The following is a 24,627-nucleotide window of genomic DNA, read 5'->3' as shown; positions in this document are numbered from 1 at the left end:
TAACTGAAGTTAGTGGAAAATAAATATGCCAAGAAAATTTATTTGTTAAGCTAGGACCTCCTGTGACCATGACTTCCTGCAGGCTTCCCCATCGACTTTGCTTGTGGGAAGTCAGCAGGAAAGTTCACAAATTGCAATCACATGACATAGGATGCTGCAATTACAAGACGGGCACTAGCAAACAGATCATGACCACATGACCACAGAAATTAGCACTGATGGCTAATCAGGACTACCATTCATTAAGCACCATCATAAGTTTGATCAGTCACTGAATGTGCAATTGTTAAATGAGGACCATATATATGTGCAGCTTTATATAAATTCTGAAAATAAGGAAATATTACTTTAATGCACAGGTATCTATAAGAATTGGGGCTATAGTTGTGTTGGATTGCATCAATCTCAACTGTAGTATGCAAAATGTTATAAATGATTTACCAATAAAGACAGGAGGCATGAATATACTGAGAAGAATTACCATGCTTAAATTTTTTTTAAAAATTACTGGAGTGCAAAAATTGAACAGCAGCATGACAACATGAACATTAAAATTTTAAATAACACAATGTAAATCTTAAACTCATTTTAAACATTTATTTCTTGGCTTTTAGAAGAATTCATTTCTTAATTTAAGAACCAATTAAACTTGGGGTTTAATTAAATGTTACTACTTCCAAGGCATTACTTTATTTTTTTTTAAATTGTGTAAGTATTGAAATATAGGACCCAAGCTTATCTACAATATCCACAATGAGTTAGTGGCAGTGAAATTCACAATCAGAATTACAATTATAAAAATAAAATATAATTTTATAATTCAAAAATGAGAATGGTTTTTTGTACATATAAGGAGTAGATGGCTTGCAATTCTTCAATACAAAGTTCTTATCATGCACAATGCATATATCATGAGATTTGTTACATAATGGCATTAAAAAAGATTCTAAGCAAATTATTTAAATATTTGGCAAATTTTCATGTCCCAACATATAAAATATGATCTCAGAAGTATACATGATGGAAGAAAGACATAAAAAATCAGGGAGTCTTCTGAGAGAAATTAACTTGGGGCTCAAGTACTAGACCTGGGAATCTGTGAAACATACATAGCTTCAATTAAGTTCTACAAATACATTCATCACCAGGAAGAAATTCCGCTCCAACAGAATTACTAAATTTATATGCCCTGATTAGTTTTATACATCACAACTTCAACCAGCTTTACAGGCACTATTGATTTTAGATTCATAAAATTTAATCAAGGTTCTTAGTATACATTTCTTTAGTTCTGGATTTTGCAGTTCAACTATTATACATAGATCTCATTACTGCAAAATGTATCTGCACTTGGAAAAAAAAAGTATTTTGCCATTTTAGGAATTTATCCAGCAAGTAATTCTCAAACTAAAAGGGTCACCAATTCTGTTTTGGAACTCAGAATCTCTGGGATTCAGACATCATTAACTTGGCAACTTGCAGTACATCCTAGCACAAATTTGTAGACTGCACACATGAATTTTTCCCTAATTCATAGAGTGCTACATAATGGCCCAAAGATACAGATCAATACTATTATATCCTATTACTTTAGTCTTAATCCAACAAACCTTATACTTAATTCCATACATCAAAGGAGCTTTCAACATAATTTCCCAAGTCCAGCAGTTGACAAGCATCTTGTGAAGCTAACAGAGTTTCAAAAACATATTTGTGATATGACCTGTGATCTGCCATTCAAAGGAAAAAGAGAGTCAAGGCACACTGGGCACATCCAGGCCTAAATTAGAAATATGATCTAAGCCCTTCTCTCTAAATTTATGTTTTTTTTAATAAAAAAAATCATGTAAACATGATGTAACAGCAACAAAAGACTTCAGCATACCGTTTTGCAGAAAAGGTTTTAGATAGAATGGATCAATGAAGGTGCAGGTGTTAGGGTCTTTAAACCAACTCTGAACCATAATGTAAACAGACACTGAAGTCATCTGAAAAGTAAACATTTGGATGCATAAATATTCCCTTATAATTACATTTAATTAATGTAGTCTAAATTTCTGACAACTTAATCTAAACTAAAACAGCATTATTCAACTTTCTTTAAGCCTTTGGCACCCATTATTGGAAGCAGCAGGAAGCACTACTGACTTTGCCTTCACTTTTAAACTGTGCTGCAGTATTAACAAAAAGCCATTTCATCCATTTTCCTAGTAAGACACACTTTTTGCTTCCTTTGTTGCTGCATCATGAAATGTACCTCTTGGCTTTTAAAAAGAAAATGATCTGCACAGACACATGCCTCTTCATATAATTTTCATCATAAATATGCAAGTTTGTGTAAACTCATTTCCTTAAAGCACTTTCCAAACAATCCAGACTCTAATGTTCTGAACAAAGAAAGGGGCACATACAAAAATAACTTGGAAAACCATTCTATCTCTGCAATGCCATTCAGCTACTCAGTATATTTAAAATAATATGTAGAGGACAGAAATTGAACATTTACTAGCCAATTTGCTTCATTCTCCTTTTTTTCAGGTGAGCAGTTAAGTACAGGAAGTACACACATTATGCCTATTAAAACATTTCACAGTAATGTCAGAGCATGCTAGAGTAGACAGGTTCGTGACAGGATTTTTACAGAAAGACTTGGACATTTACAAATACACACTTAGCTTTTGGAAAAGTGACACTGAACTAATTTGAACACATCAAACTACAGGTGATTGAAAGTATTTAGTAATTATATACTATTTGATCTAAATTAGTAAGAAATGACTCTACTGAAATGTAGGATTCACCATCAAACTTATAAACAAAACATGGAAAACTTTCCATGTTACATCCTACTTACATTCTTTTATAGAAAGAAAATCAGTTGTGCAAATGTATGCTTCAGGCTTAGAACTCTGTCCTTATACTTAAAATATTGACTAGTTTTATCTTTTCAACTCAATGAATAAATGTTAGAAGAGAGTCATACTTAGCCTGGTGATGATATAATGCTAGCCAAACATTAGTTAAGATATGGAAAATGGCCATTGAATCATAATGTTTAATTCATTGTTCCTTCCCTCTCATACCTGGAGTTGTCCATGCTTTTCTTAATGAATTAATGCCATACCCATTGCTCAAAAGAACATTATCAACTGATTTACAACAAGAACATTATCTAGAGTGGCAGAAAAGTTTGAATCTACCTTCATTTACCATGTCCTCCAAACAGTTTATAATCTGTTATAAAATTGTATGGAGCAATGTAGAAGAAAAAATCTAGGCAAGTGTGGTTAAATATTTCTATCACTTAAATTGTGTTTATGTGTGTGTGTCATTAACGGGCAGTGATATTTACTATTATTAATTTTATGTCATGGATTTTGCAAAGCATGAAAGAAATAGCTGAACTATAGCATTAATGTTTTATGGCTGCTATAAAAGTTACCTCTACCTACCCCTTTATGTATGCAGCGCACTTAACTGGTTGTCCCAGTGCAACTACAGTACATGTACATGCAACCACATTTTTCTGTCTCCTCAGATACATAAAACAAAAAAGCTATAACATAATTACAGCAAACATTGTTCCCTATTAGATGATAATCAACTCATTTACGCCTTACCCTTTCTTTAGCACATTCTCTCCAAATAAGGATTTAGCCAATAATTATTCTCTGTTTAGTTATAGCCAAGATACTCGCTATTATAATGCCTTCAGAATTCAGAAACAGCTGAATTGTTTCATAATTGGGTATGTCTGATTTAATGAAAAGAAGGACTAGGGGGGACATGATACCAGTGTTCCAATATCTCAGAGGCTGCCACAAAGACTTGTCCTTTCTTTTCTTTCCTTCTTTGTTCAGTAACTCTATCTACCACCCACCACCCAATCTCTAACCAATTTGCTCTCACCCCTTCTCTTTCTTTCCATTCTTACTGCAGGCATCCCTTCATCTTATTCTATATCCCTCTTGTTCAATTGCTGGCTTCTGCTGGAAAAAAGGGGGAAAATACATCTGTGTAGTTGAATGATTCTGTATGCGATGGGGGGTGGGTTGTATGGATCAGCGAATGTTGGTATATGAAGATGGAGATGGAAATCAATTAATATTGTGAATGAGGGACCTAATTTTTACAGGCAATGAGTTTTCATTAGTAGTTATTACTTTAATCAATATACTTTTATGTCTAACTCCTATCCTTGTCTTCTTTTTGGTTAAATACAGTACCAACTGGGATCTTGATCCCAACTGAATTTCAGAGTTTAATCTCCCCAGCATAGCCTAAGAAAAATATAACTGTGGCTTTATGGTTGTTTGGCAGAATGGGATGAAATCAAAAGCAATCTATCTTTTTACAATGCGCTAAATGTGATTGAACACTACTACAGGGGAAAACTGATTATTTTGGAACACAATATTACATTTCAAAATAGATAGCATTTACAGTGAGAAATGCTCTTTCCAAATTTCATGCAGGTAAATCGAATGGATTTTGTGCAAAAAAAGGGGCTATAGAGTTATTTCAACATAGTTTGGTGGAACGCTTAACAACGTTACAAATTAAGCTTTATTGGATATGATTAAACACCTTTCTTTGTTCTTTCACTTCAGTCTTTCTTTTGTTTCCTATATTTATTTTAATTAGCAATGAGATATATTTCATTTAATTTTACTCATTAATATTGTCTTTGGAAATATGTTACTAGTGCAAATAATAGATTGTGTGTCTGTACATCATAAAATGTATATTTATATTCATTTAAGAATAAATATGAACATTCTGTTAATTGCTACATTTAAGCTCTCACAGGCATTTCATATGATCTCATATCTCAAGTAGAATGTTTAAGGAAAGCAATTAATATGTTCAGTTGCAACTTAGTAATTGAATTTTATCAAGTGATAAAATTGTATGAATATCTTATAGCCAAAAGATCTGATAGCAAATTCTATTTGGAGAAATTAGGAGTGTGGGGCTCATTCTGATAGTGTGTTTTGAAGAACCTATTGCTAAAAAAAATGTTCTTTCTAAAAACAATGAATTTATGCTGTGATCCTATATCACACTTATTAAACTTAATAGGACTTATTCCCAGTCATATGTTTCTGCTGCTAGTAAAGTGCTGGTGCCCGAAGAAAAAGGCGGTAATACACAATATGCCTTTCCCAATCTCTTCCAAGGGAATTGCCCCTCCCCCAGCCTGGAAATCTTCAATAACTGTACCACCTGGCTTTGATTCACAACTTTGCTTCATCCACCATACCTTCTCTAAAACTTAATGCTCATCTGCCAGTCCACCTACATAGTCACATAAATATTTTCCTGTTAAATCAACCTTGCTCATGTTCAGAGCTAGAAAGAAATTGAAGCAAAGCAAATACAGTCAAGACTGGGTATAATATTTAAGTAGTCCTCACATAATGACCATTCAAAATTACACTGTCACTGAACGAATCATAATTATAGCACAAAGCTACAGCACCCCCGCCATCATGTGATCCAAATTCAGGCGTTTGGCAGCTACCCACATTTACGACTGCAGGGTGTCTTGTCAGCAGGGGGAGAAAGAAGATGGAGGTCAGCTGTGAGTAATGAGGCAGTGGTGGAACACAAGGCAGCCAAAAGAACCCAGATAGGTGGGTGAGGGGAGTTAAAGCAGAGATGAGCATGGAAGGACAGGAGAAGCATGAAGTCCTTGTCTAACTCATGCAAGTAAGACTACCAGAATTGCAGTCACGAAGTGGTGGAGCCATGTCATGTTTTGCCTAATGACTGCTTCGCTGACCAATGGAAAGCCCAGTCCCAGTTAGTGTTGTTAAGCGAGGATTACCTCTAATTCCTACCTCTGTGTTTTAGTTCTAAAAATGACTCCTTTCACTTTTTATAATGTATTTCAATTTTTCCCATATGTGAATTTTTGAAAGTAATGATAAGCTATGTAGTGGTCCCTTAAAACATATCAAAAGCAACTAAAGGTATATCTATTAAGAGGCTCAAAGTTAGCTCCAACATGATGTCAACATCAGAGTCTCTATGTTAATACTAGGAAAAGGCAATGGAGAGACAGGTCGTACAAGTGTTTAGTCACATCTTAAAAATAGGTGCCAACGTTGCTATTTTAAAAACAAACCCTAACTCTGATAAGTATTAAGACTTATCTTTACTTATCCCACCTACTCTTCAAAGAAAAGCACTGAAATAATACATTCAAAAACGCATTTAGATGTAAAATGTGAAGCAAAAATTCACAAATTTGCTTCTTCTATGAGAAGGAGTACAATATTATTTGGTGATGGAGAGAAAAAGGCCTCAAGAAAAGAGTGCTATACAGAAAAACAATTGCATCTATATTATACAGTATTGAGAATACCAGCAAGATATATTAAGAATGGCATATGACTGCAATTGAATAGTTAAGAAACAGAATATACATTCAACAAGATTTACACCTTCCTTCCTTCCTTCCCTCTCTCAAACATACACACATTTGTTTTATAAACATGTTTTTAAAAAAATCTGTGAGAATGCCCATGGATTTGTTTGATCTTGTTATTTTAACTGCTCACCTGATATAGATCAAAACAGAATAGGTTATATTAATATTTATATTTCATTTGCCTTGAGATACAAAGTTGCATTCACTCTACAATATTAAGCAGACAGTTTTACTGCAACTGAGTAAAATCACAGGCATTATTTTAGAGGAACATGCGGAACATGAAGTTTTCTATTTGGCTCCATGAACTTACAAGCAATAGAGGCCCAACAGAAGCAAAGATTCTTTGCTAATCTTAATCTTCAAAGCTGATCACCGACATCCTTCAAGTGTTCCTGTCAAAGCATCAAGGCTGCTGTCCGTGTCTGAAGCCAATGTTTGTTCTGTTGACATGGATGAAATGTCGTTGACTGATGATGACTGAGAAGGGCTGGTATTGCTATTCACTGCTGCATCTGTGCTAAGTAAACCAAGCATAAGAAAATCTGAGGCAAGACATGGTTGAAAGCGTAGGTGTTTTATGTGGCATAAAGATATATGTGCACTTAAAAACATATGCATGGAGAAACAATGCCAATTTGAAAATTTTTCTCTCGAAGGTAGTCTCTAAGGTAACAAAAAAACATAGTCAATACAGAAACACATGCACTTTTATGTGATGTGCAAGATGTGTGGAAAGAACAGATTTCAATTCTGAAAGAATAATAACCTTATTCTACAAGGAATGTTGTAGTTTCATATTAACAGCTCCATTCTCTATGCTTAATTTTCACAAGAAAAAACAAAGAACTGTAGCTATTTACAACGTTGCAAGAAAATCACATTTAGCATCACAAATAGATAATGCCTTTGGTAATACCATCTGCCAGGTCACAGGCCTGTAATTTACTCAGGACCAGTAATAGCTTGGATACTAATAGAGTTTGCATTTCCAAAAGTGATAGAAATAACTATTTTGATCTGTTCCTGAAAGCTAGGTGCAAATTGTCATCCATAACACTTAATACACTTCCTTGGAGTGCAAATCAGGCAGTGTTTTTATTCATCTCTGTCATATGCTGCAGTTAAGAGAGATTACAGTGGTAAACACAAAGTTTCCCTTGATGCTTCTCATCAAGAGCAATGAATCTGCCCCCCCCCAGAAATTATTTCTAAATAAAGCAGAATTCCCAATCACCAAGCATATTCCAAGTAAAATTGTTTCAAAAAAGAAATAATGTATCTCTCCATCCATATAAAAGTCTTTAACTCTTTGCAGCCTCTTTTTGGTAAAAAGCTATTGTTGTCCATATGCTTTTTATCTTGTTTTTAGTCATGTGTGCATATTATCTATTGCAAAATATATAACTTATTTGGTACATATCCTTTGTTAGCAACCATGGTTAAAACAACCTACCATTAAAAAAAATTGTAAAAGAAAAAAAACCAATCTATTACATCAATGACTAACCTGAAGGCTGTTCTTTTACCAAACCATTCTTATTTCTTTCTTCCCAATCCATTACTTCCTTATATATTAACTCTGCATATAAAGAAGAGAACAAATATGGACATAAGTTATAATAATACACTTGTTGCTTATATATCATCGTTGTCATCATCATTTTAGCCATTGTCTATCCACTGCAGGATGAAGGCCTCTTCTGCATATTACCAACCTACGGATTATGGTCCTGAGCTCTCGGAGTAAGTCTTGCTTGGACAAAATCATTAAAGCTCTAAATTTTATTGCAGATGAAAATGTTTTCATTGTTGGTGATGAAAAGGACTTGTGACATTTAAATGAAAACAACCCAATCTTAAATATCAATATTGACTGAATGGAATATAAATTTGCTTAGTAGCAACAGACACTGATTTATGAAAAAGGGTGTATTCACTTTATCTCAGTTACTTATGGCATATCTGCAAAATATTTTATCAAAGTTCCTTAATATATTGCAAGTTTTACTTACCTTTCCATTCTTCAATGGCATGTTCTCTTTCTTCCAATTGTGCATCATAGATTTGGGGAGGTGGCTATAAACAAAGAAAGAATGCTACTTTATCTTTTGATAAATACAACTGCAAATCTTACAGTTAAAAATGCTTATGGAGCTGGGAACAGTATTTTGGTGCACTCCTTAGGTGGTGGTAGTGATTATGATGATATGCCTATATGTTGCATCTGAACTGGAATCTATTAAGTTTTCAAGTCAAATTCAAGTGTTAGAATTAATATTTTTTTACAGAGAACTGAAGATTATCTATAAATGCCCTGTATGAACAACCCTTATCAAATGACTCATCAAGGTGAAATGTAAGAGTCATCTATTCCTATTGGTCTTTCCAATATTAAAATCTTTTAGTGAATTTTAAATTCTTAGCATTAATGCTATCCTCAGATGATTTATCTCTTCCTTACATGTTATGTAAATTGTAGTAAAATATTAAATTCATGAAGAAGAAGGCAATATTTGTTACTGAGTGTGATATACATAAAAATAAAAAGACCTTAAGGTACACTTACTGCTTCCGCTTCAGCTGGGTCATACCAAACTGTGATATATGGATGTCGCAAAGCTTCATCTACTGAAATTCGTTTGTCTGGATCTACTACTAGCATTTTTGATAGTAAATCTCTAGCTTGACTCGCTAGAAAACAGTAAAAGAAAAATCTTACAATTAAAATTTTGATACATAAAGATAAAATTCTATCTATCTATCTATCTATCTATCTATCTATCTATCTATCTATCTATCATGTTAAAGGCATTTCACTGTTAAAGTTCATTTACTCTTTGTTTATTAATATAGGTAATAAAAAAATATAGGAACTTGGGATATTCACAACATCAGATGATGAAACTGATATGAGCACTACTTGTAAATATAATCAGACAATTAAAAACAGATACCTCTTACATTATTAAGTATATGTATCAATTAGAATAAGTAATGTTCAACAATTAAACTATCATTCAAAATGCTAAAAAAATTCAAAGTTTGATCTTGGAGCATGATACCTGAATTTTCATAGATTAAATTACTTCACTGGAACTTCAGACCGATTCAGTTGAAAAAATGAAATAATAAATCAACAATTTCCATTATAAAATCAAGTTAGCATGGTAGATTCTGGCTTGTAACCTGACAAATACACATTTCTATAAAAATGTAGCAAAATAGAACAAAAATCCTACATCTTTACTGAAACAAATATACATAAACTTACTTTTTAGTTTGTCACGATCAGACTCTGATGGAAATATCCAATCTGGGAAGAGTTCTTCAAATTTGATACCTGGATATTTTGGCCTGTTTTCTACATAATTCCGTACAGTCGGTTGTAGTTTTTTCATGAAATCTGCTGATGGTGTGCCTAATTGTTCAATAACTTTATTCCATTGATCAATATCTGCAAAAATTTCATTTAGGAAAATAACATTTTTTTCCAACTTTATATTGTAAATATGTGGAACTTTGGGAAAATTAGGTGCTATTTTAAACAACATCATTATTTCACAAAACAGGTTCTTACAGAAATTGTGATAACAAAACAAAATCTCAAGAACCATTAATTTGGATGAACAAGGTTCACAAAACTGACTGTGGATAATGCTGCTAAAATTCATAGGGTATATGAACTAGATTTGTTTTTAGTTTCTGTTTCACTCTGAACTCATGCTCATCAATAGTATTTCATGATACCTTGAATATTTTTAAAAACACCTGAAAATCAAATAGTTAAAGCAAATCAGATTTTTTTGCACTCTCTGTCAACAACTGCATTTATTCACAGAATACAGCCTACTGCTTTGGATGACTGAATAAGGGGGCTAAGTATTTATAATGAGTGTGCTGAAATTAGTTCTGTTAAATCCTTATGTGAATAATCTCTAATTCACAATAACAAAATCTTTCAGGAGTCCTGTGAAGTGGTTGGAGCATAAAGCCTGTTCTAACCATGTGCACTTATGCATCTGCAGACACTTTCTTTGGCTCCCAACACTCTTACTGTTCTACTCTTAAAAATGATTTTAATTGAAACAAAATTAAATATAACACATAACAGGATTACCGGCGATACAAGGCTTTTTTTTTTTTTTTTTTACCTTTTTATACTTTCTAAAAGTAAATGGATGGATATTTCAGGACTGCAGGCTACTTCTGCTGATTGCCAACTGCCTGGAATTTGGCAGTTCAAATCTCACCAGGCTCAAGGTTGACTCAGCCTTCCATCCTTCCAAGGTAGGTAAAATGAGGACCCAAACTGTTGGGGGCAATATGCTGACTCTGTAAACCGCTTAGAGAGGGCTGTAATGCACTGTAAAGCGGTATATAAGTCTAAGATTCTAAGTGCTACTGCTATTGCTGCCCTTGCCTACCATGAAAGTTGTTTTGTGTGAGTATCCACAGTCTGTTCCAAAATTCCAAATCTATCCCTCTACCCTAAAGGTTTGCCGACTCTTCATTAAATAGAGCCTCTTCATTAAACAACATAGCCCAACTGACAAGGAGAGCACAATGGCTTTCATGCGCAGTTTAATATCACTATTTTGGAGAAAACATATTGAGATATGTATTTTCCAGAAGAAAGAGAAATGTACAGGTAGTCCTCACTTAACAACCATTCATTTAGCAACTGTTCAAAGTTATGAGAGCACTGAAAAAAGTGGCAAAAGTTAACAATTGGTCCTCACATTTATTACCATTGCAATGATCCTATGGTCATATGTTCTGGATGTTTGGCAACGAGCATTTCAGTGCATCTGTACAACTAGCTTTACTAATGCTGCTAATTGTTCTGATATTTTATTTAATATACTATCAGAATGGCATATTTGGTTCCTTCATATGTACAGACCCCTCGCATCCTGGACATAAACTGTTTCAACTCCTACCCTCAAAACAACGCCATAGAGCACTGCACACCAGAACAACTAGACACAAGAACAGTTTTTTTCCAAACACCATCACTCTCCTAAACAAATAATTCCCTCAACATAGTCAAACTAATTACTAAGTCTGCATTACTATTAATCTTTTCATCGTTCCTCTCATCCATCTCCTCCCACGTATGACTGTAACCTTGTTGCTGGTATCCTTAAGATTTATACTGACTGTTTTCTAATATGATTTGATTGCTTATTTGTTCCCTATGACTATAATTAAGTGTTGTACCTTATGATTCTTGACGAATGTATCTTTTCTTTTATGTACACTGACAGCGTATGCACCAAGACACATCTCTTGTGTGTCCAATCATACTTGGCCAATAAAGAATTCTGTTCTGTTCTGTTCTGTTCTGTTCTGTTCTGTTCTATTCTATTCTATTCTATTCTATTCTATTCTATTCTATTCTATTCTATTCTATTCTATTCATCTTCCCTTAAGCAGAGGGATAGAGAGATAGATGTCATGCTTCCATGACTTCCAATTTCTTTCTAAAATTTATCTATTTTCATATTTTATGTCCTGGGGGGTATGTTCAGTCACACTGACCACCAGGAGGCAGTAGGTGACCTGTTTCATCCTTACTGGGAACTATCAGATATAAGCAGGCAGATCTTATTTTATGGGATTCAAACCCTTTACTGGGATCAGAACTCATAACTCATTGCACTTTAGATGACTATATACAAAGCATTAGCTTTAAAAACTATCCAGCTCCTATTGATCAGCAGTATTTCAGAAAGAGATGGGTAGCTATTTAAATTAGTTAGAAAGCTAGAGAGCTAGACAGACCAACAAAAATATAGATTCTGTCAGAATGGCATATATAATCCACCTTCTCTGTAGGTTTTAATATACTACCTATAGAGTAAGATATGGCTACATACAACTGAAGATTCCCAGTAAGAATGAAACCAATTACAAATTGCCTCCTGGTAGTTAATATATTTTATCTACTGTACATCCTATCTGCTTCTAGGTACCCTAACCATGTGACAATTTGCAGCTGATTGTCAGCTGAATTAACGTATTACACAGAAGACTCAAAACGAAAGTTCCTTCTTTGAAACATGGTCAACATGGTCATGGGAGGGAGATAGGTGGCTATATAAATTTTATAAACAAAACTTAGTACTATAACATATCAAAACAATCAGACCCTAAATTATGCAAATAGAAACAGTTTTTCCTCTGTATTGGTAAATATTTTTATTAAAGGATTCAATCAGTGGAGCAAAAAATGTGTATGTGTGTGTATAAACTTATTTAAAATATTAATACAATAATTCTTCATTTCTTTGTCTTACTTTTCTTCTTACTCTACCCAAGAGTATAAAACAAACTCTGTACAATGATCAGTATGAACACAGATACTCACCACATAATTATATCAGATCCTGCAAGGAATCAATAAGATAGGTAAGGAAATCATTACATCAACCAGAGAATCGAACAGGGAAAAAGTACTTAGAAAGTATATTGAAGAAGAGCACGCCATATAAAGGGGCGGGGGATAAACACAATATAGCAGGCTCACATTATAAAGATAAGAATTTTTAACATAAATATGGAAGGAAATTGTTGCATATTTCAAAAGTAATGCTAATAATTAAAAATCTGTGCCTTTCATGCTGGAGATATGAAGTTATCAAGATAATCTCTGAGCTTTTTTATTCCATCCACTGATGTGACTAATCTCATGCCTTGATCTCTAGGAATTCAAGTTTTTATACTTCTGAAGAACATCAGATTAGAGAATTAATAGCACAGTTAAAGGTTAAATTGCAGATTCTGCTAAATTATAGGACGGGGAAAGGGCACAAATTTGGGGGCACTCTTCTGAATTTAGAAGGTGAGAATTGTAGCAATATGCTTTCCCACACACACACAGCCAAATATATAAAAAAAAAATCAGTCACACCTCTTTTAATGACTTCACCACATCCTCTATATATGATCCTCTAGATTACAGGTGTCAAACTCGATTGCATCACATGATGTATCGTTTTTTGTCTTTGCGGAGCTGGAGTGGGTGTGGCCTGCATGTGACGCATCCGGCTCACAGGCCACCAATTTGACAGGCCTGTTCTAGATCAAGAAGTCTAACTTACAGCCTCCACCCTAAAATATTATCCAGTCTTGTGAAGACTACTGCTTTTTCATCTGTTCCTGCTCAATCATAAACAGAAATAACATTTCTGAAGAAACTACAATTATTTCTGCAATTTATGTTCGATCCAATACAACTTCAGAAATAAAAAGTAACAACATGGGTAATATGTTGCAAGATTCCCATAACCAAGATATTTTTATTGCAAAAAGTTTTAATAAGCATGAAAGACACATATATGAAGACAGCAAATATGAAAATCAGCATTAACATAAAATCCACAGGAGACACAGCATTCATGAAGAATTGTGTTAGGTTGGTCATAAGGCTTTAGAGAATAAAAGAATACACAGGATAGAAATAAAAAAAAATGAAAATCAAGATTCCTCTCTTTTATTGTGTTAATAGGTTAACACATAATCAACCATTAAAATACCTAAAATTAAGCATTTGTAATTATACTTTTCTAACCTTCATGCCTTCTTTAGGTATGTAGCAGGATAAGAAGTGACAAGACAAAACCATAGTTGAGTCCATTTCCATTGTGCAGAAAAATGAAAAAAGCAATCAGTTTAAATTTTGAGCAACAGTTTGCAGAATTTTCAGTTTAAATAAATGTGTTGCATTATTAAAACTGTAAAAATATAAAATTCCTGTAATGGACAATTAATGTTCAAAAACTATAATTAATGCAATTAATATAAGAATAAAAGTTTAGCTGTTTTGTTAAAACAACAAATTTCACAAATTTGGTTCATACAAGAAAGAACTGTTCCACTGAACAGATGCTATGGGATTAGCATCTTTTACACCCATTAATCAAATAACTTGTTGCTAAATATGAATTAGGATCCAAAGATTATTAGGGAAGGATACGATCAGTGCCTTGGAATATCACACAACCTTTCACCAATTCTCCCATGATGCAACCAACTGACCAGATATCAACTGAAAGTAAAAGTGAAATGATAAAATTATGAAGTGTTATGAACTAAAGCAGAAAACGAAAAAACATTTTTACATTTAAAACATAACAATGCATAAAGTAAAACAGCTAACATGTTTTGGAACAATATGGACAGGAATAATGATCTAATTACAAATTTAAAAAACCAGAACACCATTAAAAGTAAATCTTATGCATACCCATATACATATACATATACATATACATATACATATACATATACATACATACATACATGCATGCATACATACATACATACATACATATATATATATATGTAGGTCTTTGGTTATTCGGGTTTTCTCCCACGTAAAATTGGAGGTGTCTTGGCAACATTTCGACGAAGTCTCATTCGTCATCTTCAGGCTGGTGTTCTCGGCTTCGTGCTTCTAGAATAACCAAAGACCTACATACAAACACCCGCGAAAACCTCAGGAAAATATATATATATATATATATATATATATATATATATATATATATATATGTATGTATGTATGTATGTATGTATGTATGTATGTATGTATGTATATATATTGGGCATACAAGAAATTTGCTTTACACATATACATATACATGCACGCACACACACACGCACGCACACACATACATGTCAAGCTTATTTTGAATAATCTGAACTCCCTGAAAGAGCTGCAAAGGATACAATCTCTTCCAGGAAACAGGACCTTATGGAGGACCATTTCGGCCATTATGCACCCAACAGACCAGATATCCACTATTAAATGTTAAGTGTAATGGGGATAAAAATTAAACATTTTTAAAAAATCTATACATATATTTTCATAAAATAATTGCACTGTGAAGGAGTCATTGGCAAATGTACTGCATATATTCAAGAATCAGCCAAGAATTTTAAATGCCAAAATATACCCAAAGTATTGAGTTTGGGTTTTCTGTAAATATACATGGTAATACTTTTTTAAAGTACCTATATATCCTATATAAATCTACCGATAAAGCCAACCAATCATGGATAAGCTGTATTTTCAACCAAAATAATGTGAAAGATGCACTACATGTGGATAAGTCAATTGTGAAAATTAAAAAACACTTGGCTTATTTGCAGGTGTCACATTTTATCATTAAAATTCTAATTGCCATGTAGCAATTCAGGAAATCAATTTTATCATTAGCTTTCATTCTGTACTCATGAAGATATTGCAGAAAAGTTTCTGTCAACTATCATGTATACAGTAATCAAGGACAGAAGTCCCACTTTTACTGTAAGCAATCAGCAGGTACTTCCTAGATAGTGCTGAGAACTAAAGTTGCATAAGTGAGCAGCTGGGTTAAGTGTGGAACTTCTACTCACCAAAACATTTTCTCCTGTAACTAAAGCTACTTCCTACACTAGCCAAAGCATGAGATCCCCTTCATTCCAAGGGGCTATTTAGTATCGATGGCTGAGTTAGTTATATCACTTGATATTATATTATGCCATCTTCATCTTCAAAATAAAGACTCCTTCTCTGAACAAGCCTAGCCAAACTGACTCAGGTAATTTACCTCACAGGGCAAGAAAACTAAGTTACAGTCTGAAACCAGTAAGCTTGTGGTAAGACAGTGAAAAAGTAGAAAAATCTAACCACTGATCAAGTACTCCAAACATGTCACTTCTATTCTGTAACTTACCATTCTCTTTGTATCCCATGCCAAGAATAACTTCTGGTGCTCTATAATATCGTGTTACTACATATGGGGTCATCATGAAATTAGTACATGCTGTTCTTGCAAGTCCAAAGTCAAGGATTTTGAGAGTACAATCTGATTTTACTACTATATTGCTGGGTTTTAAATCCTATGGACAAAAAATGAATCCAGTTAAATGCTGAAAAAGTAGCATAATCCTTAAAAGTCAGCACATTATTAGGCAAAACCTATTGATCAATTAATCACATTGAACAGATGCTGACAGGTGTCACGGATGCTTTCCAGCTGATTCCAATGAACCCTGTTCTGAGTTACCTCTATTCAAAAAGTTATTTGTAACTGAAACTTTGCCTTAGCAGTGGCATATTTTCGACAGTTGGAAAAGCACTTACAGTTCTTTGTAATTTTATCTGGTGTTTATTGGTGTAATAATACTGACAGTGTAGCCTACATTGAGGAACTCACTCACATAATTTAAAAAATTAATGTAAAAAAAAATGGAACATCAAGGTGGGCTATACAGTCTTAAATTATTAACTAATTCTGAATAAAATGACAGGTAATAGTTAAGAACGTGCAGTATTGGTAGAGGCTAATTTTTTGGGGGGATGGGGAGGAAGACACTCTCCTAAATTTCATTTTAAGAATTGGATGCCTTCAGAGAGATGGCTCATACACCACTACAATAAAAAGGCACCACTATCTTTTTCTACTTAATGGATTCCCCTTTTCTGTAAAAGAAAAAACAATAACTTAAGGTAAAAAAATATAGAGAGGGGTTATAGCAAATCAATATTATGTTTACATTTCAAATATTTCCACCCCAGGGACATAATAAAAGGCTGGATTATATGTGACAATTAATGGATCCTTAGGACACAAGGTGGTGCTGCTTGCCATGAAGAAGGAGGAAACAGTACAGACTCTCCTCAAGAAGCAAATAACTTGATTCTCATTATATATTTTAATATTATTCCTATAAACTGTTGAGAGTCACTTTTGTTTGCATTGGAACAGAATAAATAAATTGTGCAAAATACCTGGGGTGAATACCTTCACCCTAATGTCAAAATCCACAGGCAAGCATCAAAGCAACAGTATAGCTCTAAAAAACCTTACCTATGTATTTTGATAAAATACATAGCAGGTAAGATTCTTAGCAACAGTGCATCTAAGTAATCCATAAAAACTAATGTCATCGTATACACTTTTATTTTTTCAACAGGTAGAAAAATGAACTAGAGAAAGATTTATAGAAGATATAGACACAACAATGTAAAATAAAAGTCAATAGTCATCAAAAGTCACATTAATAGTGTGATTATAACAGCACTACCTACTCTGTGGATGATACCAGCTGAATGAAGATGTTTGATCCCACACAACATCTGGTATAAAAGATAGGACATTCTTTCATGATCCAGCTCCATATGAATAACTTGGCATAAATTAGCATCCATCAATTCCATAACCAAATACCTGAAATATTTTTTAAAAAGTAATTAACATATATTCTATTTCATGCATACACAGTTCAAGCCATCAGTGTATTTTCTTCAATATAAAATAATTTCAGTACAATAAGTGAGATAACACAGGCTTAAAACTATAGTACAGATAGTCCTTGCTTAATTAACACTTTTTTTTTTTTTAATTTGATTTATATGCCGCCCTTCTCCGAAGACTCAGGGCGGCTTACAATGTGCTCAGCACATTGGAGCCAGCAACTCAATCACTAAATTATGTGGTCACTAATTACATGACCATGATGGATTTCTGACATCATTTCCCATTTCCCATCATTTCCCAGTTATTAAGCGAGAAAACACATGACCACAACTTGCAATTTTACAGTTGACTTCTCCATTGTCTTTCCTTATTAGAAACTGGCTGTGAAGCACACAAATTGCAAAAACATGACTGGAAAACACTTTGACTTCGTAAGTCCCTGCTGACTGTGAAGTGCGTGAATCTTGATCATATGACCACAGGAACCTTGTGATGATCATAAGTATGATGACTGATTGTACAGTTACTTTTTCAGCAGCATAGTAACTTTGAATAGTTGCTCTATAGCAGGGGTGTCAAACTCAATTTCATTGAAGACCGCATCAGGGTTGTGTTTGACTTTGGGGGGGCCAGGTGGATGTGGCCAGGGTAGGTGTGGCCAGCTTGCTGTCACTCGTGTCGGGGGCACCTGTGGTGGCCCAAGTGCTCTACCAGCGAAAATAGAGCTCAGGAGGGCTGCGTGTGGGAGGGCCGCGCACAGCCCTCCTGAGCTCTATTTTCGTTGGCAGAGGCACCACAAGCCAGTCCTTCGCCGTTTCCAGGGCGGCCCCGCAGGCCAGATTTAAACATCCCATGGGCCAGATCTAGCCCGCGGGCCTTGAGTTTGACACCCCTGCTGTACAGGGTTGTCATTAAGCGAGGACCACTTGCATGTTTATGCAGAAATCATTTTAATCAAGGATTATCATAATCATTATCATATCTCAAAAGCTCAATCAATTTTTCTGAGGTAAGGAAAGTGGGGACCCAAAAAGTATTTTCCAGTAATTTCTCCTATTCTGTGGACTAGTCTCCCACCAAAGACTGGAGCGACACCTAATGCATTAGCATTTCTCAAATAGGACAAGTCTTCTCTATAGAATGTTGAGAGAATTATCGGAGAGGTGGTCTGCTGTTACAGATAAATTCATTATTGTTAGTTTCTGTTATTCTTTGTATTTTTTTGGGGGGGGGTTATTTTTGATTAATAACTGAGAGTTCTTTGGATTACAACTACAGAAGATTAAGTAGGTAGGTAGGTAGATGATAGATAGATAGATAGATAGATAGATAGATAGATAGATAGATAGATAGATAGATGATAGATTTTTTTAAAACGGCATGTTGTCCACAACAAGGTAGAATATAGTTAAAACAAGAATGTGAACTATATACCAAACAGGTTATTGTATCCCAAAAATCATTTCCAATATGCACTTTAATGGGAAAATAACTTGTCTTACTACTATTCTTAGCTGAACTTTATATAGACAGTGAAGAAATCTGGTATATATGGAAAGCCTAAAGTATTTCATTTGCCCAGTTTGTGTTAAAGGAAATTTTTTCATTGCAGCTTCAAATGATCACTAAATGAATGGTTCTAATTCAAAAACTATTTGTATCTTTAACAATTAGGTTTGTTTAGTAAAGATTAAAAATGAACAAATGAGAGAGAGAGAGACAGAGGGAGGGAGGGAGAGAAACAGATATATACATATATTTCTCATATTTACTGAAAGATCATTAAGGATACATTAGGAAGAATTATATGTTTAGCTTACTGTTGGTCAAAATGTATATTTATAAAAACACCTCAATAAATAAATAAAAACTTACACATCTTGAAATTCTTCTAATGACTTCTGTGGTGTAAATACATTTAATAGACTAATTATCTGTAAAAGCAGAAGTCAGATGGAAATAAACAAAATTAGCACAACCACAAAATTGCACAATTATTATATGATGATATAATAATCAGATCATTCAGTAATTGTTAATATGAAGCATTCTGGGAGTGCTAAGATCAAAGAATATACAGTACACTATAAAGATTCTAAAATACTGTAGTAAAATGCAGTAATGCAGTATAATCAAGTCTATATTAGTTTGAAGAAAGGTGACAAAACCATAAAGAGCAATCAAGATGTTATTGTCTAGACCATTTTAAGAAATTATAGAAATATTGGTTGCAAACTTATGATGCAAGCCAATGAACCATCATTCCACTTTCAGCAATGTTTGGCAAAATTAATATATATGATAAATAGATTTTAATGAAAAATCTTTTTTAGTTTCTTCTAATATAATAATAGATCTTCTGTGTTTCAACAATATTATCTCAATTTCTTATATATAGTTTTGTATGGCTGCGCTGAGCACATAATTATATCTGAAATTTTACGGTTGAAGTATATATCAAAGAAAAGAACCCTTTCAAACAGCTTTCAGAGTAGAATTATTACAAAATGAAACAAAAGCTAATGTAAATAAAATTATTTTCAGAACAATAAATTCTACACATTTGACACCTTATAGAAAGCAATTCCTATAGTTATCATAATTCATTAACATTGGTGAAAAGTTTTAATGCAAATTATTAAGATTTACTACATATTATCTTAGACTGTAATGACAACTGACAGATATATTTACTCCAAAACTGTAATGTAAATGTTTTCAGCTATTCTATGACACTCAAATCTACTAATAATATTCATCATTAAACTTTTCTGTCCCGTGTGTGTGTGTGTGTGTGTGTGTGTGTGTGTTTTCATGTCAGAGTTAAGTCCTAGCAACTGCATAGACAATCCCTGCAGTTTTTCAGGCAAGATTTCAGAAGTGGTTTGCCATTGTTTATTTTCTAGAGTTGAGAGAGAATGACTGGCTCAAGTGTTTTATTTTATTAGCCACATATAAAAGCTTATTTGTATAACTTCACACCTCAGTATAAGCAATCTTTACAAAGATACAGTAAGCTATCTGCTATTAAAATATTAAAATAAATGAAATTAGCAACAATCTAATTCAAGCTGCTGTGCTAATACATCATATCAATAATTATATTAAATAAGCCTAATGCAAGAAATGGTTGAAAATTCCTCAATAAAAACATACGAATATGTTTTTATTGACACTATTGTTAAGTATTTCTCACATTTCCAGATTCCCCCCTCTTCCTCCCTATACATACATACATACATACATACATACATACATACATACATACATAACATTTTGGGTAGTCATTTGATTTCAATATAAAATACATATTTTCAAAATATGCTATATTAAATTTACTCACATTTTTGTGATTTACACACTTTAGCAGCACTAGTTCTCTGTAAGCTCTCTTTGCATGGGTTTGATTCTGGAAAGGACGACTCAGTTTCTTTACAGCAACATTTATTCCAAGAACAGTATCAAATGCAGCACTGAAACATTGAAGCAGAAACATTACAGCTCAGGTTCTTTGAAAACAAGACTAGTGTACGCTGAAAGCAATGACAACTTGAGCCAACTAACATTTGCCAGCCAGCAACCTGTTCTGAGCAGGGCACGTAAAACTCCTGCTTTCCCAACAACCAGGATCATGAGCAGCATACTGTACTGCTAAGCTGAGTGAATGGATATCGGACTGAGGAAAAATAAGATTCGCATCCAGTGTGCAAAGGAAATTCTACAGGGATAGGGAGACAAACAAGCATCAGTGCAGTTACTGTACAATGATTGTGTAGAGCTCCAGAATGAAGCAAGGATTCCCTCCAATGACTACCCCTGTGAATTTTAGAAGTATACCAAGAACTTTCTGGCAAAGGGTTAAACAGTCCCAGATGAGATGGGAACCTGGATTCCCAGCCCCAGAAAAACCACATACCTATAGCAACTCTTCAATAATAACATTAAAATGGCGGTAATATATGTCAGATTTTGAAGAGCTATTCATTGGTCCATGAATTTTTGCACCCATGGATAACAGCACTGGCATAAACATACAATTGTAAATTACGAATTGTGCAATTGCCAAGGATGTTATAGTGCCTCAATCCTAGCTACCTTCCCTCATCTGTTCCTCAATCTAAATTCATCTACTTATTTTGTTACCATCTTTAATTTGCTCAAACACCTGTTCCTTCAGAGCTATATAAAGTAGTAGCCAAAATTGTGGAAACCTTTTGGGAAAAGTGTATTTTCTAAGACTAGCTAATAACAGCACTTTTTTTTTTGGAGTAGTACCATAAAATTATTTATCAATGGAAAGATAATTTAATCAAGAATGTAATGCAATAACTTTTATGAAGGGTTTGTTATTAAAATAACAATTACAGTATAAAGAAGAAAAGTGAAACACGTAGAAAAAATGAGATATATAAAAATTATCATCATAGAAAAAACGAGATATAAAAAAATTATCACGTCAGTTAATGGTTGGGTAACCTTTAGCGTGAATTACGGCCTTACAACGTTGTCCCATGGAGTGAATCAAGTCTTTTAGTTCTGCAGCTGTTATAATGTGAAACCAAGATTGAATGATTGCTTCTATTAACTGGGTTTTATTGCTGGGTCGCTTCTGACTAACAAGTTTCTTTAGACGGCTCCATATTGTTGGCTTCAATTGGATTAAGGTTTGGGCTATTCCCAGGCCATTCCAGCAGTGGAATATGATTATCTTGAAACTCCCCCAAAAAATTGGTGTTATTAGCCATCAAATCTCAAAAATACATTTTTCCCAAAAGGTTTCCACAATTTTGGCCACTATGTAATTCATCTGGCTGTTCCTTAAAGTGAATGCCAAGAGTTAGATGCTGTTTTTCGGCCAAGTAATTAAAATATAGTCCTTGCTTAATGACCAGTTGCTTAACAATTGCTCAAAGTTACAACTGATCTCTCTAGAGCTATTATAGCCTGTTTTCAAAGTTTCAAAGTACCAACAGTTTCACACAGCTCACAGTTGCATAATCATATTTTTGGTGCTTGGCAACCAGCTCATATTTTCAGTCGTATTTTTCCCATATCCCTTTAGGCTGAATGACTGTCATGATTGGGGGGCGGGGGGTTGGCACTGGGAAGACCCAGCCACAAACTATCTAACAATTCTCTTATATATGAAATATTTAAAATTTTGGTAATTTTAACACTTTACTATTTTACTATTCCTAGAGGTGGACTGTACTTTAGCAGTTGTTTATATTAGTGTTTGCAAATAAAAGATGAAGACTCTCAAGTCAAGCTTGTTTCCTGAGACTTGACCAACACACTGTAGCAGCTTGCTTGTTAGCAATATCTAACTGTTTTGCCATTGTCAACTGCCAGGTTATTTTTTGAATAATTTAGCCTACTGTTACAAATAACCCCACTAAATTTCTTTGGGATTAACCAAGAAAAGATAGGTGCTGCTATTTGTTTGCCTACTTACCAAACAATGCCTTGAGCCCCAGAGCCAATAGGTTTCAATTGCTGGTAGCGTTTTAGTACAGTGAATGTTGAATCTGCAACTTGAACACTGTAAAACTGTGTGTCACATTTATTCTCGCTCATGTTGTAGTGTCATGTAGTCTTTGTCTCAGAATTTGGCAGTTTTCAGGATCTGTGTGAAAAGAATTTTTGAAATGTGAAACGTCTTTTAAGATAGATAAGATAACCTTTATTGTCACTTTTTACTGTGGCACACATCAAAAATGAAATTCGGTTGCCTCCTCTCAAAAGAAAGTATACCTTTACCCATACACATTCATAACACAGATATACACATGTAACACACACACACACATCTCACTGTCCATTTTGAATACATAGTGGAAGGAAGAAAATTGAGATTCCAAAGGTGTTTTTCAAGAGGCAACTGGACTTTCTGGTTTTTCTTTGAAGACGTTTCGCTTCAGCTGAGAGCTGAAGAAACTTCTTGGATGAGAAGCGAAACATCTTCAAAGAAAAACAGAAAGTCCTGTTGCCTCTTGAAAAAGCACCTTTGGGACAACCATGACCTGGAAAACTGAGAATCTCCACAGACAGGAAACTTGAGAGTTCACAAGATTGATACTATATGGAACTAAATCTACTGTGACTAAATCTAAATGTTCTGTTTCGGATACCATGAAGCCTCCTCCCAGAAGGTAACAAGGAAAACAGGTCATGAAGAGGATGTGTAGTGTGCCAGACAATCCTGTGGACCCTGCTTAAGCATCGCTTATATGCTATGTCCTGGATAGAAAGGAGTGAACTACCAATTATCTTTTCTGCCAACCTCACCATTTTCTGCACTGCCTTCTTGTCCGAAGCAATAATGCTTCCAAACGAGACAGTAATGCCATAAGGCAGGATGCTCTCAATTGTCCCTCTATAGAAAGTGGTAAGGACAGGGAAAGGAAGATGTATTTTTCTCATGTGACACAGAAAATGTCTCACTGTTGAGCGACCAAGCTAGCCTACTCATTAGCTGCACACCCAGAAACTTGATGCTGCTAACTATCTCAATAGGTGAATCATTAATACACAGGTGTGTGGCTTTGCTTGCCTTTTCTGAAATCGACAATGATCTCTTTATTTTTTTCCTACGTTTAAGACGAGGTTGAAGAGAGTCAAATGCTGTAGGGAGGCTGGATGCAAAAATGTCCTTTATCAACCTCTCAAAATATTTCATAATGATGGATGGATGTAAGTGCAACTGGACATTAAGATCCGTAATTGTAGACTTTTTTGGCACTAGCAAAATAATGGTAGTCTTAAAACACGATGGGGCCACTGCCTGCTGCAATGAAAGATTGAAAATATCTGTAAGAACACAAGCCAACTCATCTGCACATTCCCTAAGAACATGCCCAGGGATATTATCTGGGCCTGCTGCTTCCAAATGTTAACTTTTCATAATGTGCTCCAGATTTACTTGGAGATTTTAAAATT

General features: G+C 34.2%; 1 protein-coding gene across 1 annotated transcript in view; it reads right to left on the bottom strand.

Moving 5' to 3' along the window:
- Nucleotides 1-465: 465 nt before the first annotated feature.
- The window catches only part of MAPK9 (mitogen-activated protein kinase 9), a 28,394-nt gene continuing 4,232 nt past the window's right edge, over nt 466-24,627 (bottom strand). Inside the window, exons 2-14 of the mRNA XM_070937261.1 lie at nt 23,144-23,314; nt 21,032-21,161; nt 19,564-19,622; nt 17,520-17,658; nt 16,162-16,327; nt 14,418-14,489; nt 9,711-9,893; nt 9,006-9,130; nt 8,452-8,515; nt 7,947-8,018; nt 6,750-6,951; nt 1,886-1,988; nt 466-1,730 (exon numbers count right to left, since the gene is read on the bottom strand). Of these exons, the coding sequence (XP_070793362.1) occupies nt 6,809-6,951; nt 7,947-8,018; nt 8,452-8,515; nt 9,006-9,130; nt 9,711-9,893; nt 14,418-14,489; nt 16,162-16,327; nt 17,520-17,658; nt 19,564-19,622; nt 21,032-21,161; nt 23,144-23,265 (1,275 nt within the window). The 5' untranslated portion in view covers nt 23,266-23,314 and the 3' untranslated portion in view covers nt 466-1,730; nt 1,886-1,988; nt 6,750-6,808. The remainder of the gene's footprint in view (nt 1,731-1,885; nt 1,989-6,749; nt 6,952-7,946; nt 8,019-8,451; nt 8,516-9,005; nt 9,131-9,710; nt 9,894-14,417; nt 14,490-16,161; nt 16,328-17,519; nt 17,659-19,563; nt 19,623-21,031; nt 21,162-23,143; nt 23,315-24,627) is intronic.

This window comes from Pituophis catenifer, unplaced genomic scaffold, assembly GCF_029215685.1.
Source record: "Pituophis catenifer annectens isolate HBS135680 unplaced genomic scaffold, rPitCat1.0.hap2 SCAF_2, whole genome shotgun sequence".
Taxonomy (NCBI): Eukaryota; Metazoa; Chordata; class Lepidosauria; order Squamata; family Colubridae; genus Pituophis; species Pituophis catenifer.
This window is presented reverse-complemented; position numbering and strand designations above follow the sequence as displayed.